The 13,602-nt window shown below is 52.2% G+C and overlaps 5 protein-coding genes across 5 annotated transcripts; 2 read left to right on the top strand and 3 right to left on the bottom strand.

The window, feature by feature from the left end:
• Positions 1–176: 176 nt before the first annotated feature.
• Positions 177–2,755, top strand: POSPLADRAFT_1064480 (hypothetical protein; the record flags this gene model as incomplete). Its single annotated transcript, XM_024481808.1, has 10 exons — positions 177–569; positions 643–731; positions 790–895; positions 945–1,238; positions 1,299–1,364; positions 1,414–1,463; positions 1,522–1,656; positions 1,710–1,822; positions 1,885–1,994; positions 2,052–2,755. The coding sequence occupies exons 1-10, from the start codon at positions 305–307 to the stop codon at positions 2,753–2,755; spliced, it is 1,932 nt and encodes a 643-aa protein (XP_024342555.1). The 5' UTR covers positions 177–304.
• A 418-nt stretch (positions 2,756–3,173) lies between these two features.
• Positions 3,174–3,722, bottom strand: POSPLADRAFT_1031029 (hypothetical protein; the record flags this gene model as incomplete). The annotated part of the gene is made up of 2 exons (XM_024476760.1): positions 3,174–3,512; positions 3,558–3,722. 2 exons carry the CDS (start codon positions 3,720–3,722, stop codon positions 3,174–3,176), a joined length of 504 nt encoding a protein of 167 aa, XP_024342554.1.
• A 1,797-nt stretch (positions 3,723–5,519) lies between these two features.
• POSPLADRAFT_1038376 (hypothetical protein) lies at positions 5,520–6,783 on the bottom strand. The gene is made up of 7 exons (XM_024477380.1): positions 6,746–6,783; positions 6,487–6,683; positions 6,271–6,429; positions 6,140–6,214; positions 5,925–6,083; positions 5,784–5,870; positions 5,520–5,721 (listed from the first exon to the last, which is right to left on the bottom strand). Exons 2-7 carry the CDS (start codon positions 6,555–6,557, stop codon positions 5,667–5,669), a joined length of 606 nt encoding a protein of 201 aa, XP_024342553.1. The 5' UTR covers positions 6,558–6,683; positions 6,746–6,783; the 3' UTR covers positions 5,520–5,666.
• A 3,411-nt stretch (positions 6,784–10,194) lies between these two features.
• On the top strand, positions 10,195–11,115 carry POSPLADRAFT_1038374 (hypothetical protein). The gene is made up of 4 exons (XM_024477379.1): positions 10,195–10,224; positions 10,279–10,460; positions 10,524–10,929; positions 10,977–11,115. The coding sequence occupies exons 2-3, from the start codon at positions 10,396–10,398 to the stop codon at positions 10,927–10,929; spliced, it is 471 nt and encodes a 156-aa protein (XP_024342552.1). The 5' UTR covers positions 10,195–10,224; positions 10,279–10,395; the 3' UTR covers positions 10,977–11,115.
• Positions 11,116–11,469: 354 nt separating this feature from the next.
• On the bottom strand, positions 11,470–13,505 carry POSPLADRAFT_1132415 (hypothetical protein; the record flags this gene model as incomplete). Its single annotated transcript, XM_024484212.1, has 8 exons — positions 11,470–11,537; positions 11,748–12,088; positions 12,395–12,720; positions 12,788–12,885; positions 12,943–13,051; positions 13,139–13,299; positions 13,355–13,389; positions 13,456–13,505. The coding sequence occupies 8 exons, from the start codon at positions 13,503–13,505 to the stop codon at positions 11,470–11,472; spliced, it is 1,188 nt and encodes a 395-aa protein (XP_024342551.1).
• Between the last annotated feature and the right edge of the window lie 97 nt (positions 13,506–13,602).

The following is a 13,602-nucleotide window of genomic DNA, read 5'->3' as shown; positions in this document are numbered from 1 at the left end:
ACTGAAGGCAGAAATTTGCAGTCGCGATTTCCCGGTCGTGTGTGGGTTATAAACTGTTGTGTGCTTTGCGGCATGTTGATCGAAGGTTTACGTGTGTTGTTCCATCGGCTGGGCCACATCACGCCCACGCGATCACGCCCAATTAGGACGCGCTTTGTCCCGCCACTCACCGTGCCCTTTGTCCATCGCCACCACCACCAGCGAGACGCTTTGAACCAAATAAAGCTTATAAGGACCGTCCACGCGTTCGTATCTCCTATCGCACGCCTTCGTCCACCTATCACCCGCCTCGCGCTCGCCAAAGATGATGCAGCCACCCGCCAACCCCGCCGAGGACGCTATGGCTACTGACCTCCCCGCAGGCGAGACCCAGTCGACGCAGCAGGAGACACAACCGGCGTCGCAGACGGTGAACATCCTTGAGGAGCATCTCTGGGGTTGTCTCCTGCCGTGCAGCCCGCTCTGCAGGCGCGTCGACTTCCAGAAGATCAAGCGCACGTATCTGATTGGGCGCAACGAGGAGCAGCGGCCAGGCGGCAACGACATCATCCTTCCAGGAAAGAAGATCAGTGAGTGATGTGTATCTTACGCGTGTGCGACGATTCTGACTGTATGGGCCGCGTCGCGCGCGGTGTGGCGCAGGCAACTATCACTGCCAGATCCAATGGGACGGCCGTGAGGAGAGGCAAGCTGCAGTTCGCGTGACGGATACGTCGAGTAACGGTACTTTTGTGCGTACATGGCGATCGCCTCGGCCACGTCGTGTATTATACTGACAAGGACGCGCAGATCAACGGGATCAGGATCGGCAAGGGCAGGAGCATGCTTGTTTATGAGGGCAACGAGATCGCGTTCGGGACGGCGCAGCAACAGGATAACCCGGCTGAAGACTACAGTGCGTACTATCGTCGGCGCGCGCTCGCACGCGTACTGAAATCACACAGGATTCGTATACCGGCACATGGCCGCGGGCACGCCGCCAACGGGGTTGCACGCGCACTACCAGATGCACCAGGAGCTTGGCAAGGGTTCGTTCGCGACTGTGCTGAAGGCGATGCACCGTGAGGATGGAGAATGGTTCGCCATCAAAGTCATGCAACGCAATCGCCTGCGCAGCCCCGTGGGGAACTCGACAGCAGGCTCGCCAAGCTTCGCACGCGAGATCTCGATTCTCGAAGAGCTGCAGCATCCGAATATCTGCCAGCTCAAGGAAGTCTTTTACGAAGACCACACCGTCAGTAAGTGCAACGTGGTCTACTCCAGCGTGTTAGGATGAAAAGGCTCAATCTGCGGCGTAGACCTGGTGCTCGAATACATCGACGGAGGTGATTTGCTCGACTACATCGTCAGGAGAGGATATCTGAGTATGTCGCCTCTATATGAACACGCGCTCACAAGCTTATCCTGCTACAGCTGAACCCCAGGCCCAATACCTCACATACCAGATCTGCGATGCATTAGCTGTGAGTCGCATATCTCCACCATGCGTTGACCTCCATCCACTAAACTCATTACACATAGTACATCCACTCCAAAAACATCGCCCACCGTGATCTCAAGCCTGAGAACGTGCTACTCACGTCGACAAATCCACCGCAAGTCAAGGTCGCGGACTTCGGTCTTGCTAAGGCCGTGGATAGTCTGACAATGCTTCGCGTAAGTCATGATCGATCACCTAGATGCGTGCTAACGCGAAATGATCTCATAAGACAATGTGCGGAACGCCTTGCTATCTCGCACCCGAAGTAGTGCTGCAAGAAAGCAACAACGGCTACGATCAAATCGTCGACAGCTGGAGCGTCGGCGTTATTGTGTTCTCTATGTAAGATGCCATACTCTACACAGCGGCTCGAGGTCTCACAAGTTGCTGTCCACGGCGAGCAGGCTCACCGGTAACAATCCGTTCTTTGACGATGATCAGGAGATGCACATCAAAGAGCGCGTGCGTACACGTGCTGTGGACTGGAACACGCTGCGCCAATACGCGCCTCAAGGTGCGACCATTTCATGTGTGATTGACTTGACTAATTGATATCGCTTTCTGTTGACAGCCGAGAAATTCGTTTCCCGCTTGCTTGAAAACGACCCGGCGATCAGGATGACTGCTTCCGAAGCGCGCCTGCACCCATGGTTGTCTGAGCAGCATTATGCAGCACGCGGAAACGAGCGCGACCGTACGGCCTCTCCGGGGCTTGATGTTGGATCCTTCGACGCCTCGATGGTATCCAACGTCTCTGATGATATGGCTCTCGACGAGGCTGGCACGGACGGCGAGGCTGGTGTTCCTGCTGCTAATGCAGACGCCGGATACGCTCCAATGGACTCGCAGCCGGAGCTGCAGCCGCTACAAGCGACGGGTTCGCAGCCGGGGGACATCCCGGGCGCGTTTCCGCACAGCCAGAACGGGCTCGTACGCCAGAGCTCGCGACTACAGCGGCGCGCGCAGGTGATCCTGTCACAGCAGGCAGAGGAGCCAGTCGAGTCGTCCGATGACGAGCAGCCTGGGCGCAAGCGTAAGGCGCTCTTCGAAAGCTCCCTATCGACGATGGAGGAAGAGAATGAGGAAGGAGCGGCCGGGCCATCAAATGTGCAAGGCGGTACGGATGCTGGTGAGAAGAAGGCGAGGGGCGCAGCGCGTCGGCGGCGGGTCCTCAGAATGAAGAGTGTGGTTGCTGAGGGCGCTGGGTCTGTGCGGGCTGTCAGGAGATCCTCGCGCATCAACCCATCGCCAGCAAAGGTTGGTCGCAGGGGTTGAAGAGCGCTCTGAGTGTTCAAATTGTATTGACTGGCTAATCTCATATTCTGCTCGATCTATCTTGGTTTTGCTTTCATGCTCTCATAGAACACATGTACTATCACAGGTCATCTATGTGTATCAGTATATATCCTTGGCATTTATACACGTTGGTTTCATTATGCTACGGCCTGAACAAGAACAGTAAGCTTGTGGATGAAAATTTGAGATATTGACCAGGGAGAAAATCTAGGAGTCAAGGATGTAATGTGGCAGTATGCTCGCTAGTGCTCGCGGTCTCGGTGATTTTGGTCTCCCTCAATCGGACTCGCTGCTTGGAACTCTGCGGATATTCGCAAGTCATCTTTCTTTTCAAGCATTGCCTTGAACAGGCACTGGTCAGTACTTATGTCGAAGCACCAGATTGTAAACCATTAACTTACTTGCATGCCTTGTCCCCTGGGACTGGTCCGCCACACGCGATTTTACGCTTGCGACAGAAGACACAAGCGAGGGCCGTTGTACGTTTGAACGGTCGCTTATGATTCGGCATCTCAGGAAGAGCGCCGCTTTGGGTGCCAATAGGCTCCGCAGTTTTAACCGAATAGACGGTGTACTGCCTATTGGCACTGTTGATTGATGCCACCGCTTCGTGGCCCGTTGCGACATGCATATAGGAAGCCGAGAACATTTCTGGGGAGTAGTACTCCGAGCCTTGGGAGCAAAACTCGAGGGAGTGCGAGTCAGCAGATAGCTCTTGTTGAAACTTTGAGCAAACCTGGGTTAATTATATCTTAGAGGCGGTAGCCAGAATGTTGCTCACCAGCCGCTCTGGGGTATAAAGTACGTTGAGATCTTGGAGCTCAGGGTACGGGTTGCTAGTTGGCTCCCAGTATATCTGCATTCCATACTCATACTCGAGAGGTACGGCCTGCAGCATTGCTAAATAGTCCAAGTCGAAATCCATGACATCCTGCTCCGATGACATCCTGGGCCAGAAAATGGCAGAGGCTATATGTGAACTTTGTGAAAGGTGAGATAGTAATAAGAGCGTGCCAACGGAGGAACTCGTCCCTATTAGTTACCAACGCCTAAAATCATCTCGTTGATCAGAATGAGAACATTGTTCTTCAAAGAAGATGATTGAGGCATACCACCTCGATGGCCTGAGGTGAGTCAACACGCCCACGTATGGTCATACGAGGGCCAACATACCGGGTTGTGTCCTCTGCTAAGCTTCTATCCTCTATTTGTCCTCTTGAAGCTTGCTTCCTGCTCACAGCAGCCCCATCTGTACACGGTGTCAGCCAGACAAGTCAGGATTTTGCAAGTGTGTCACTCTGCCCGAACTACGCGACCTTGCGGCAGTAATCAGTACAGTACATTCAAGCTGGGGATTCAGTGTGTACGTGACGCCTCCTCTTCCGGAATGTCTTCCTCGTCAGGTATGTGCCCTTCCTCGTAACAGCCTGCAGTGTGCCGCTTACTTCATATACTTTATTGCATATGGAGCAACACACCTCACCTGGCGCAAGGGGTGTCTGCCCCGTCAGAGCTCTGACAATGTCCACCAGCCCTCTTATAAGTCCCAGCACAGGTCTTGAGCGTGTCCTTTGCTCGAAGATCCTGTGTTGTACGAAGTGTGCCGGCTCTTGATTATCTTCAAAAGCAAGTGACTTCTGGATATAAGTATCTTCGGTTACCATTCTGGCATGAGCGTACCATGTTTATTCGCTTCGAATGATCTTTATGACTCCTTCCTGCTTGGACCCGATCAAGAGTCTCGAGCCTGTTCTGCTTCCCACCTTTGGCCGCTTCATTGGCGCCTTTCCCACCCTTGAACGCTCTGTTGCACAGAGGTGGCCTTCTATCCCAACAGCGGCGCGCGAGCCAGCTCGAAGTACGGCGAACGCTTGAAATTGTCATAGGCAAGCATGGTTCCGAACAGCAAGCCATCACACAACGGCTTCTCTGTGTTCCGACCCTGTGTCCGAGAGCCGGTAGTACCACTGGCAGCAGTGTCGTCAAATATGTCAACTTCGAACTATATCATTGCATAATAGCAATGCGACTAATAATGTTGGAAATTGGATGTGGGAATGTCACCTCGCGCACCATTGGGATCGATGGATCGACGCCGCTGAAGGTTGATGGATGTATATCGCTTCTCCTGCGTATGCTGCGTGAGCCGGGATCGCAGCTGCAGGCAGTATTTTCAGTCTTGCTGAAAGTGTAAATCTCGAGACCCTTCACCTCAACCTCGGAGATGCAGAGGCTGACTGTACGTACGATTCAATTCACAGATTCGTATCTCAAGCCACAGCGACACGCAGTCAGCCCTCTGACACCTCTTCGACTTCGATTAGCTCGACTCTACGTATCTTTCGACAATTTGAGGGTCCAGGACTACCCTCGGATTCACAGAATCCTCTTATCATCTCCTTGTGAAAGTTTGGAGGATGTGAGCATTTCTGTCCGACACTCTCTATCCCAGCTGCGAAACGAAGAGGTACTTACCCAAGACTGTCGAGACCTGTTTTCCAACGTTGAATGACAGCAAAATTTCAAGGTATCATGTGTTCATGATCATCGTCCTAACGCCGCGCTGACTCTTGAGGAGCAAATCCTAGTTTTTCTGCCATTAACATAATGGGGTCGCAGAAGCCAAATAGACAGGTCCTTACAGATGAGCTTTGTCCATTTTGCAGTGAAAGAGCGCAAGTAGTAAAAGCCCAAACCCGCGCCACGGCAATAATGAGGAAATCATCTTCGCACATCCACGTAATTTAGCTCCCCCAAGTCTCATGGATTACTACAACGCGTATGTGAACTCATACAGTATGGAATGACTATTCTACCTATAATATTCGCAACACGGCGGACGCACGCACATCACTCACAACCAGAAGTCATGCGCTATACATATGCTGCGTCAGGCTGCACGGGAAAGAATATCATAGAGTTCGCGCTTGTCATGCTCATCAAGACTGGTGAGAAAGTTACTTTGTAATCAGCGAAGGCCTTTTGGTACATGGACTGGAAGGCTTACTCGAAGTCATCATCCGCAATACGCCTGCGGTGCTTACCCTTACCCTTCTTCTGCTCCTTCTTCTTCTTCTTGTTCTCCTCGTGGGAGCTTCGGTTGAACGGTCAGATCGGGCATTTGTAGAAGCACAGCCTTGAAACTCACTGGATGTGACTGAGCGCTTCGATACCGTCCTTTGCAATGCTGAACCAACCGAGCGCTTCACTGCCCTGGGGCACTGTACGAGCAGCGAGTTCTTCGAAGACATCACGAGAGAAGATGTCGGCAATCTCGCGCTTGCCATGTTCGTCATGTTCGCCTGGGCTGAGAACAGTAATAAATCAATGGAAATTGGTCAATTGTATATACACGCGACTCACTCATAGCGGCGGTGGTGCTTGCCCTTCTTCTTCTGCTGTTTTTGTTTCTTCTTCTTCTTGTTCTCCTCGTGTGAGCTGTACATAAATCATGAGCTACTGTATATCCATGCTGCGTAGTATCTGATACGTACTGGACATGATCCAGCACCTTGAGGCCATCCTCTGCAATGCTGAACCAGCCAAACGCTTCGCTACCTTGGTCCACAGCGCGGGCGGCAATACCTTCGAGCATAGCTTCGCGCGCGATGAGGTCAGCGTAGCTCGTCGATTCACGAGGGTAATTCTGAGAGCTAGCAATGATCTCCGATCAACGTATCGCACGGAGCAAAGGCACATTAAGCACGTACTTGAAAGGGGCGGCTATCGCGGGCATGGCTGCCGCGGACAAGGCAAGGACAATAACAGCAGAAGAGCGCATGTTGATCTACGAGAAGGATAAAAGATACGATAGGTGCTTCGGGGCGGGTTTCAGAATACAAGGTCGTAGAAGTCGTCACAGCAGTATTCGTGAATGGAGGCACACAAGGAATGTACAAGAATCAGGCTGTAATCGCGACATCAGTTGTGGTCGGCTTCTCCCATAACCCTCAGCAGAAAAGGACTTACCAACCAGTACCGATTCTTGGGCTCGAACGACGACGACGGGAGGAGCTGGAGGATAAGTGCACACCTAAGGGGTTTATATAGGCCCAGAGTGATTACTATCAGGCGGCGCGCCCCGGCTAATGTTGATGCGAAGCCCGAGTCTGTGATCTTGGGCGCATCCTCATTCTCTTCTTGGAAGCGTCTGGGCCGCAGAAGGCACAGCAATACCATCCAATTGCGACGCCACCGCAATACTTTGATGGATGGCATGGACAACTCGCCTCCCATGTTTGTGCTACGTAGGGTGTGCAAAACAAAAGGAGGACTTAGGCGCATGCTGTCACTTTCAAATTGTACCTCTCGCGACCAGGTTTCAAAGCTTCGCTCGACTAATCGTGTTTGGGTCAAACTAGGCGCCTAGGATGTGAACCAGACCAATGCATGTCGGAGATGGGGTCCAGAGTCGCCCGAAATTGATGGTGTGAATGCTAAAGATAGGGTGCACGGATCATGACTTGCAGATCATGTGGCGCAAGTCGTCTAGTCGATACACGTCATCAACTGCGCTGGCTGCTGGCGACCATCTGAACCATGATCACTTGTACGGGTGACGGCAGTTATCTCAACTATAGCAGTCATTGACGCATTTGCCGCTGCTGTCTGGAGGTAAGTTTTTCTTAGCTGTGGGTTTCGAGGAACCTCACTGACGCAGAATGCGTCATCATGTGTGCTGCGGTAGATAACATAGTTTCAGTCTTCCCTGCTCTGCATGAATTGTCTGGCTGCCAGATGGTTGTACACCCAATCTCTTAGTCGGTCCGATCTCTGTTCTGTATAGCACAAAGACACCGGCTCACCAGATTACTCTGTCTCTATCCGTGCACATCTCAGCAATACTGTCCTACGGCTTATCCGGTCCTGTATTCTGTGGGTGCGTCGCCAGACCATAAAGCTATGATCTTATTTACAGAACTGACTCCCGGTGACGATGCAGGCTCTATAACAGGTTTCTACACCGTAACCACTACAAGCACGTTGATTTTGATGGCACTTCGGTGGTGCATTTGTGTCCGCCTACGACAACATGCACCTCCAGCACGGCAAACGTCTCTTACGGACGAGGGCGCTTCATCGAAACTTAACACTCGGTATGGAGTCTGCACGTAAATATCTGCCAAACTTACGCTCACATCTTCTAGCCGCCACTTGAGGTTGCCAGCGATTCCTATCGAGATCTGGTGGCTCGTCATCGACTTCCTCGACGGCGAGTATGATACTCTCTTGTCTTGCTCGATGGTGTGCCGAGCACGGAGCGACAAATGTCAAGAGTTGCTCCCGGATTTTATTGTATTCACAAATAGACAAGACGTAGCGCGTGCCGGAAGACAACGAGCGATGCGCTGGCGAGGGCCAAAGCGCGTGCAGGTTGCCCGGGGGCCCATCGCCAAGCGAGCGCGGTCCAATTCCCCATTCGACCACGTTCGTTACGATGCTCGTGGGCAGGTGGACCACAGTAAATCGATGGCCATCGAGAATGCGACATGGCGCACTGACGACATGCACTCAAGCGTCTTCTTGCACCTCTCCGGATAGTCCTCCATCACCGCGCTCCGGCTGCAAGATATCATTCTCCCATCTCCTACAGCCTTCTGTCGCCTCGTATCTGCTCTCCCGAGTCTGCGCGTGCTGGCGTGCGTCGACGCGACATTCGCAAACCATCGATCTGATCCCCATCTACTTCCGAAGCTCGCATAAACCATGTCCTTAAATTGGATCCACTTGTCCCAATTCTTTACTTGACATGGTTGAATCACTCTTGACCACCAAAATCATCAAGAGATTGGACTGCCTCAGCCTTGATCTGGGACTTGGTTTCGCCATACACGATGACCAGAGTCGAGCCGCACAAGACCTTATACATGCCGCAGGAACGTCACTCCGCAGCCTACGTCTAAACATGGCGCTGAAAGAGCTGTGGGATCACCCGTCTCACCCATTGCACAAGGGCGCGTCTTTTCTCGGTTCCGGTTTCGATTCGTCGCTGAAGGACAGACAGGGACATTGATCGATATTCGTGCAGATTCTGGGCTCGAAGAACTGTACCTTACCCTCTGCCATCACAAGGAACGCATTGCATTTACCCCTAACCTCGACTTCCTACTTTCCTTTGCCTCTCCTTGCCTCATGAAACTTACCGTCGAATTCAGACTACTTTGGGCAAGCACTGCAGCGGATGTCTCGTCAGGGATAACAAAACTTGATTCGCAGTTCTGCAAACAACTAAACGAGCTCCTTGGGTTCCCTGCTTTTGGTAGTCTTCAAGAAGTTCGGCTCAGCGTGTGCCCTGATTCGTCTGTCTCCATAAATCGAATGCAGTACGCGAATCTGCTGGAGCTCTGCCTTCACAACGCGAAACAACGCGGGATTGCAGGGTGAGTTATGATGCTTGTGATCTTCAATTGTCATGCTGATACAAGAGAGCACATGCTCTGCTATGGTGCCTTGTAGTGTTACCGTCGCGTCCTTGTTGACGTATCATTCTACCTCGTAAGAGATCGAGTCACAGGCCTACCAACGTGAGAAGCACGCCTATAAATGGAATCTAAGAGACAACAGGTGTGTATATATGTCCAACAATCATTAATGAGGCAGTACAACATGTCAATATAGGCGCCAAGACTCTGCCCCGGCAGTGATTTCGTCTTCCACTGATCACTACACAGCACTAAACCTATGATTGAATATGACTTACTCATAACGGACAACGGAGGCTATGAGTGGTACGCATTGCGTGTGGTCCGTTACCTTCTCTGTAGTAGTGCCCGATGTCAGGATCTGTCTGAACGACATCTGATACTGCCGCATCCTCGTGAGACCTGTTCGGGGAAGTCCAATCCGAACGTACTGTCGAGAAAAAGCTCGATTTTTGTGAAGCCCTCCATCCCGGCGGATGTGCTGCCTTTATGAGCATACCAGAGCAGGGCGGGTGGGTTTCAAGTGGTGCACAACAGAGATCTCGACGACGCACTAGTTGTGCGAACACAGTGTGGTCTGGTTGTGACCGGTGATTCAAAGTCTGTTCAAGTCGGACGTAAGCGGCCGAGAAAGGGTTGATGGGCTCCGCCTCCCTCGCAGTTGCACTTGAGAAGAACTCAATGATAGTCTTGATCGTTTACAAGGCTAATGCGAATGCCATATCATCAGTCTGCATTGCATCGAGGGCATTGGTTCACCGCAGATTTCATCAGTGGGGCACTGCAGTGCTGGGATTTCATACTGTTGATGTGTACATGTTTGCATTTAGTAGGTCTGACAGGTGGTCGACGTAAGAGCGTCGACAAGATCAGGTGGCAGTGCGATAGCGATGATGTTGTGCATCTGTTGCAGATGTGTTCCTGGCGCCTATCGCTGCATGTGTATTTAAAGGCAGCGCTATGCGCACATATCCGCAGCTCCTCCGAGTTGACCTCCGCACGAGCCCCAAAAGTTGGTACTGGTTGGTGAGTATGCCAGTTTCTTAAGGTGACCAATGACTGATTGTGCGCAATATGCAGCCTAACTTTGTCACGATCTCTACGCATTTCCTGTTGACGACCCCCATCTACTATCGTTGCTATTTCAGCCGTTTTCGCCTTCCTCTCATATATTAGTTACCTGAATTGCCCAGCAATATGCGTGTGTCTGCTGTCCTTGCCTGTGTTCTTGCTGCCATTGCCATGCCCGCGATGGCCTACTCGTGAGTTTTGAAATCACATGTCTAACTCTTTCCAGTATGCTCACAGACGGCTTGTTGTGGTAGGAGCGACGACTTGTACGCTCGTGACGGGGGCCATCATGCATTTGACGACCACCACCGCCTGGGCCACTATTCCCATCACGACTATCGCCCGATGCATTACGAGGGCCCGCACTACCACCACTCGTCGCACCACCATGAGCGTCCGCACCACCTCTCGCACTTCCACGAGGACCACCATCCGACGCACGGATATCACGGACACTTCCAACGTCCGCACCACCACTACGGCGACATTCACCGTCCCTCGCACCACTATAAGGGATATGGACGTCGCCCGCACCGTCATGCTCAGAACACGCATCACTACTCTGGCCACTACCGATATGAGCGTAGTGACCCTTGCAGCAACTCCGAGGCGCTGCGGGCATTGGTTGCTCAGTCCGGACTGGACCCGTCCACAGTGTGAGCATATTCTTCTGTACAGGATGCCGATGGAAATTAATTATATTCCAGGGTAACGTGCAAGACTTAAGTCGTGTGCTTAAGAAGAGAAAGAGCGAAGAGATCAAGATTGCTAGATTTAAGCCGACATGTAGTTTGTTTCGTCATTTATCACCCAAATGTGATGGTCTTGTGAGGAGCTCACCAATCATTTGTCTGCGCGTGGGTATACGAGAAAAGCCATATCGCTCAAGGTGGAATATTCGGTCCACTGATTTTCTGCTTCTGCCAGTGCCCTCAGGCGGACAACCGGCTAGCATACTGCAGTATAGTTCGTGAGCAGGCGCGCTCTCAAGTACAGAATTGAGATATCATCGGTGGCCAGCACAATCATGCTACCTGTGGCTAGAGCATAGGTGCATCTGATGACGACAAATGCGGGCGCGACCAAGGAAGATGGACGCGGACGTGTCGGGCATGTCGTCCTTCGGAGTGAAGTGACACATTCCGCAGGCGTTGTCCACTTACATGGTAACATGCCAGAGCCAAATGCGTCGAGCAGGAACTAGAATGCCTTCAGAGATAGTGCCCCAGGACATGCCTCGGATGTGTATGCAACATCGACGGAAGCACCTACGAGTTGTGGTTTCACAGAAATTCATTAGGCGGACTTATGGGATCAGCTAAATGTACATCAAAAGCAAAGGACAAATGGCATCGGTAGCGCTATACTAAAGGGTCAATGTCCGGATCATAACCAGGGACTTTCTGATGAGCTGACGAAGATCGACATGTGGGATAGCGTCTCACCAAACCAATATCAGGCACGTAGACCCGGCTCACCAAGGACCGCCTCGACGTCACGAGTCATCGAGAAGTCGCCTTCTTCCAAAAACGATGGGTGGTTGTCCATCTCAGTTTTCCCGCCGCTTCCGCCCTCGAGGGTCGGACTGGTCGTAGTATGTGATGCGTCGTATTCGAGTTGGTTGGGGTCGTCAAGCTCGATGTCTGTGTTTGAGTCCTCGCTGGGCGCGCGAAACGCGATGTCGAGCATCCCACCGAGGTCTCCAACAACCCTCGAGGCGAAGCTGGAGAACGAAGGTGCGGAGGTGCCCGTGCTATCGTCCGTGCTGGACAGTCGCCGGAGGTCGAGGAAGAAGCGGCACAGGACCAGGGTGTTGATTCTGTAACAGGTCATCTAAGTTAGGAACATCGGGGAAAGCGCGCGGACGATGCGCACAGTTCTACAGGTTGTGTTAAGTCGAACGACTCCTGGTGACAATATCAGTTGGTAGACATTCGAGTGGAGCAACATGCTTGCCTGCGTGAAGAAATACGATGCCACGTCCAACGCGTTGAGTGCAAGCACAAGCCTGCCGGACAGTAAGATCCATCGCTCGCTCAATCGTGACCTGACCTTACGCAAAGTGGATAGTTCCTGCATTCTATGTTGAGTCCAGGGGAGAGTCGGTTGTGAGGCCAAATCTCACCGTCTCTGAACAGTGAGGCAGCGAGCGACACCCTGATGTTGCTCCTCGCCAAGAGAGCCCTCGTAACGCGCGTGGCATGCCATGTTGCAGCCAGGACGAGCAGGTTTAAGGCGATCACACACGCTCGTGTGAAGAGCAATACTGTCCGAATGACGCTCGCCGTCAGAATCCGACGTGGGGCGCGGAGGTGGCTGTCTTACGTCTTTGTTTACTGTGGTCAGCACGATGCCTGTACTCGGGTTAGGCTGACAACAGGCGACCCACTTATTGTATGCGAATCCAATGGTTGTTGTGCCAATGTAGCAGTAACCGCCAGCATCACTTATCTGTATTTGCGAAGCGTAGTACTGTGCCTTCTCAGTAACGGATTGTCTTGGACGCCGCACAACTCACCGTGTTCGTGGCCACTGGCACAAGGCCCAGCATCATTATAATGACTGCCATAGGCCACTGATTGCCCTGGATAGCATACACGCGGATCGCCGCAAATGCTGTTGGTTGTTATCAGCATACTCGATCACGCCTTGACAGACTAACCGGAGCCCCACCTGCTTGAACGAGATACATGCAGCATAAAGCCACGTAGGACAAGATGCCAACAATGTAAGCACTGAATATAACGGATGGAGGCATTGTCAGCTGCAGCTGGACTCCCGGCTAGATATGCGTGTGGCCTACCCCTGTGCATCACAGTCAGAAATTGAGGATCCGATCCTAGCATTCAACCACGAATCACGAACGTACCTCGCAAGATATTATGATGTCATCTGCGATGTTCGCTATGGCATTCAACAAGCTCGTATAGCGGAGAGCCAAGTAAATGACGCCGGCACCAGTGATTTTGCGCTCCCAGACTACTTGTCGCTCTTGATCAAGGGTTATGAAGCAATCGTAGATGAAGACGCCTTGTACAGATGTAGTTAGCAAGATACACCCTCGTGGAAAGTCTATAATAGTCACAGGTCGCAGCAATCTGGATGTAGCTGTCGATGACGCTGTCGCCCGTGAGATAGATGCACGAATCAGACACTCGTCGAAGCGAGATACAGACGTGAGCTCACGAATACCGGTAGCTTTGAATGTATTCCGACACAGCATCAGCGGCAGACATCCTCGATAGTTGCCTCGGTTCGTGACGGATATCGAGGAGTGGACACTCCGCAGGCAATGAACTTATATGCACTGCAGGTAGGACGTCGTCAAACACC

This window comes from Postia placenta, assembly GCF_002117355.1.
Source record: "Postia placenta MAD-698-R-SB12 unplaced genomic scaffold POSPLAscaffold_2, whole genome shotgun sequence".
NCBI classification, from domain to species: Eukaryota; Fungi; Basidiomycota; class Agaricomycetes; order Polyporales; family Adustoporiaceae; genus Rhodonia; species Rhodonia placenta.
Note: the sequence above shows the minus strand (reverse complement) of the source record. Positions and strands in the feature narration are given on the sequence as shown.

Bases quoted from the DNA above. Each gene is read 5' to 3' on its own strand.
- POSPLADRAFT_1038374 (XM_024477379.1), top strand. From the start codon at position 10,396: ATGCGTGTGTCTGCTGTCCTTGCCTGTGTTCTTGCTGCCATTGCCATG. The intron at 10,461-10,523 runs GTGAGTTTTGAA...TTGTTGTGGTAG, and splicing joins ATGCCCGCGATGGCCTACTC to GAGCGACGACTTGTACGCTC.
- POSPLADRAFT_1038376 (XM_024477380.1), bottom strand. From the start codon at position 6,557: ATGCGCTCTTCTGCTGTTATTGTCCTTGCCTTGTCCGCGGCAGCCATG. The intron at 5,871-5,924 runs GTGAGTTTCAAG...GTTCAACCGAAG, and splicing joins GAAGCGCTCAGTCACATCCA to CTCCCACGAGGAGAACAAGA. The intron at 5,722-5,783 runs GTAAGCCTTCCA...CTTTCTCACCAG, and splicing joins ATTGCGGATGATGACTTCGA to TCTTGATGAGCATGACAAGC.